At 32.6% G+C, this 3,866-nt stretch overlaps 1 protein-coding gene across 1 annotated transcript; it reads left to right on the top strand.

Annotated features, from left to right (window-relative positions):
- Positions 1-1,086: 1,086 nt before the first annotated feature.
- LOC116002692 (upstream activation factor subunit UAF30-like) lies at positions 1,087-3,496 on the top strand. Its single transcript, XM_031242860.1, has 2 exons — positions 1,087-1,401; positions 3,103-3,496. Exons 1-2 carry the CDS (start codon positions 1,174-1,176, stop codon positions 3,226-3,228), a joined length of 354 nt encoding a protein of 117 aa, XP_031098720.1. The 5' UTR covers positions 1,087-1,173; the 3' UTR covers positions 3,229-3,496.
- Positions 3,497-3,866: the final 370 nt, after the last annotated feature.

The following is a 3,866-nucleotide window of genomic DNA, read 5'->3' as shown; positions in this document are numbered from 1 at the left end:
CATTCATGAGTAACTCTTATTAACAACAGTGGTATCGTGATCTACAATTACATTTAGGTAAAAACTTGTGTGAGACCGTCTCATCGTGAGACGGGTTGGGTCAATATGCAAATGTAATACTTATACGCACAAATGTCATACTTATATGCTTGAGTGTAATACTAATCAGGAATAAAATTTTTGTTACTATAAGAGTAAATGTAATACTTTTAAGGTAAAATATAATACTTTTACATTTCGATTTAAAAGTATTATATTTTTTCTCAAAAGTATTATATTTTTCCTTATAAGTCAGCGGCACTTGTCAACATTACTCATTATGAAAAATGTATTACTTTTTCTCTTATAACTTATAAGTAACAAAAATTGTATTCTGATTAGTATTACATTTGAGCATATAAATATGACATTTGCACATATAAGTATGACATTTGCATGTTGCTTCGATTTGACTCGACTCGACCCATCTCACGAATATGAATTCGTGAGACGGTCTCACACAAGTGTGACCCTTACATTTATAGTTGTACAAATATTAGTATAATTGTCTGATAATAATTGTCTAGTAATTATTATGGTAATTAAGTTAAACATGGGTTGTTGGATTTTTTTTATTATAATTACAATTATAATTAAATTATTTTGATCTCATTTTTTTCATATTTATTTTAGTAATAATATAATTATATAAATAATATTACATATCGATTTTTTTTTTAAAGATAATTGCAAACAAACAATGTAGGGAAAATCTAGTCATGGAAAAGAGTGTACAAAATATGTAAAATGATGTACCGGTTGTTTCATTAAAAACTTTAGGTCAAGAAAATCCAGTTTCACATTTGTGTTTTTATATTATCGAATGAAACTGTAGTTATATTGAAATGTAAATATAACTGCAATGTATATAAACTGATACTGAAATTGTGTTAAAATATAACTGCAGCGTATATAAACTGAAAGTAAATGGGACGAAACAAATACCGTTTCATCGGTCTATTTTCATTAATCAATCAAAAGGACTCCGTTCTGATGCGCCATACACAATATAATTTGCGTGAGTACCGAGTAGTACCAAATACCACCTTCCCAGTTCCCGCCACACTAGCATTCCACTCTCTCTTGGAAGCCTCTCTCTCTCTCTCTCTAGGGTTTTTGCTGAGAATAGGAAAAATGGCTCCATCAACACGGATTTTCGGCGAGGCCTGCCGCGTCCTGATGGCAGCAGCGAAGAGTTCGACCTCATCCACTTCCCCGGCCACTGCCGCCGCTCCCAAAAAGGGGATTCTAAAATCGGTGCCGGTTTCCCCTGCTCTCGGGAAGTTCCTCGGTGCCTCCGAAGCCTCTCGCACAGACGCCGTCAAGAAAGTCTGGGAACATATCAAAGCCCATAACCTTCAGGTCCTCTCTCTCTCTCTCCCTCTCTCAACATATGCACACTTGCAGAACAAATGTGTAATTGATTAATAATAATTTTTAGCTGTGGCCTTCGAATTGGACCAGAAATATATATTCATATGGTTGCTGGAATTATTGTACATTGTTCTTGTATAGGATAGTTGTGTTGTCCTTCATCAATTGCAACTTTGATTAGTCTATAAGTATATAAATGTACAAATGGTCTTTTGTAGAGTTCATGTTTTATCCATATATTTAAGTGATTCCAATTAAGTTGTTGTGAACGAACCCATAGCACCTTCCGAAACATAGAAAATTTATCATTTTTGTAAGTTCTCAAAATTTTCAAGTTCCTTTTTTTTTTTTTTGGGTATGAATTAGGAAAGATTTCACCACTGAACTGAACTATATTATCTGTGCATTATAGTAGGTATTGATGTGCATGAAACAATGGAAATGGAGCTATGTAGCGGTTCCCTTATCTAAACTCGAAAGTTCAAAATATGATCGCTATTGCATATTAATTTGGCACCTTTGAAAGCAGGGGGGTATTCCGAATCTAGAAACTTAAAATCACAAGCATGGTACGTTACAAAGCCAACATCGAAAGGTGTTCTGTTATTGACCTTTATCTCCTAAAAGGAGGATAAAGCATTTTTTTTAATTTTGGGGGTTCTATTAAAAAATCCCTGAGGAATGCTGCATTAAACTTAATAGCCAATGACCCACTGAAAGAAAAATAGTGCAGTCCGTTTATTCTTTCAAAAATCTGAACCTACAATCCAAATATTTAGCTATCCGCATAAGAAAGCTAAAACTTTCAATAAATGACCTATTTTATCAAATTCTATTCGTATGTTACTCTTTATTGCTCAGTTTGCTTATATTGTAGTTAAACTGAGAAGGATTTAACAATTAGTGAGCCCTTGACAAATACACAATTGAAGAAAAAATTGGAAGTAAAATGAGTGCAAGACCATGTGAGAGCTAAATAGTGCCTGCAGTATATTTAGTTTGCACAGTAGACTTAATGCTGGTGTTTTGCACATCTGCTCTTAGTAAGCATTGGGAGAATGCAACTTGCAAGCCGCCAAACAAGTGGTTTCTTTTTCTAAGCGTTCCTTCTACTCATTCTATGCTTTGCATTTGAACTCCTTTTGTGTAGAAAATATTTAGTTGCATAAATTTGTGCAAAGAATGGCTTTTTAAAGTAGTTGGTTAACTGTGTAGAAAATATTTAGTTGCATAAATTTGTGCATAGAATAGCTTTTCAAAGTAGTTAAGTGCTTATATGCAGAATAGATGCAGCAAATATGCAGTGCTTTTTAAAGATTGTTAAGTGCTTAGACAGTGCCGTTGAACTATAGGTGTCAACTTCTTCTCTGTATTCTTCTTGCACCAGTAGTATACAGTTTTATGTCTTTTATCATAACAATACTCTAAAACTGTCTAACGGTTCTATCATTGTTTTTCTTGGGTAAGTGGGTTCATTTGTGTGTGAATGAATTCAGTAATTCAATAACCTTTTCTAATTGTACTTCAATTGCAGTACTGATTGAATTCTGCCAAGTATACAATATATCTCATATCTGTCTTCATCTTTGTTGGATTTGTAATCTCTTTCCATGAATTAGTTCAACTGTTTAGCATTTCCAAGATCAAGTTCTCTTCTGATAGATAAATTTGTAAATTGGCAATTTACAGAACCCCACCAACAAGAAAGAGATAAATTGTGATGAGAAGTTGAAGGCTATATTCAATGGAAGAGACAAGGTTGGGTTTCTGGAGATTGCCAAGCTGCTCTCCCAGCATTTTCAAAAGGCAGCTTAAGTTGTTACATGCGATTGTGTAAACATTAGATGGTAATTCTTGATGATTAACTCCTATACTTGATTTGAAGTGGCCATTTCACCTTTACCTTTCACCTTTCTACAATCCGGGTCTAATCAACTTGGACTCCATTTTGTATGATGAATTTGTTTTTCTTTAATGACAAAAATATTAGGTTTATAGGGTTGATAACTTGATTTGCTAAGGGAATCTAGCAAGGAAATAGTTATTGATCACCATGACCTAGGTTTTTTTTTTCTTTGTTAAATTTTGGCTCAATGGAGAGTAAGCACTATTGCCTTTTCTTTTTGAGTATCAACTTGAACAACTCTTTAAGTGAAAATTTAAGCATCTGTGGAGTAACTAGAGAAATTTTAAATTTTCTAAACAATTGAAAAAAAAATCTATTCGTCCAAAATCTTTTTTTTTTTTTTCAAATTAAAAAATTGAAAATAAAAAATTAGAAAACTTTCCATTTTTCCTTCACAAAAACAACAAAAAAAAATTGAAAAAACAAAGCTTTTTTTCTTTGTTTTATTATTATTAAAGAGTTAATTTCATTTTTGGTCATAGATTTATAGATGTCATTACACTTTTAGTCTTTCTTTTTTTCAAAACATCCTCTTTTGGTTCTAGTA

This window comes from Ipomoea triloba, chromosome 13 (genome assembly GCF_003576645.1).
Source record: "Ipomoea triloba cultivar NCNSP0323 chromosome 13, ASM357664v1".
Classification (NCBI taxonomy): Eukaryota; Viridiplantae; Streptophyta; class Magnoliopsida; order Solanales; family Convolvulaceae; genus Ipomoea; species Ipomoea triloba.
Note: the sequence above shows the minus strand (reverse complement) of the source record. Positions and strands in the feature narration are given on the sequence as shown.

Coding starts and splice junctions, on each gene's coding strand:
- LOC116002692 (XM_031242860.1), top strand. CDS start 1,174: ATGGCTCCATCAACACGGATTTTCGGCGAGGCCTGCCGCGTCCTGATG. Junction 1,402..3,102: donor TCAAAGCCCATAACCTTCAG/GTCCTCTCTCTC, acceptor GGCAATTTACAG/AACCCCACCAACAAGAAAGA.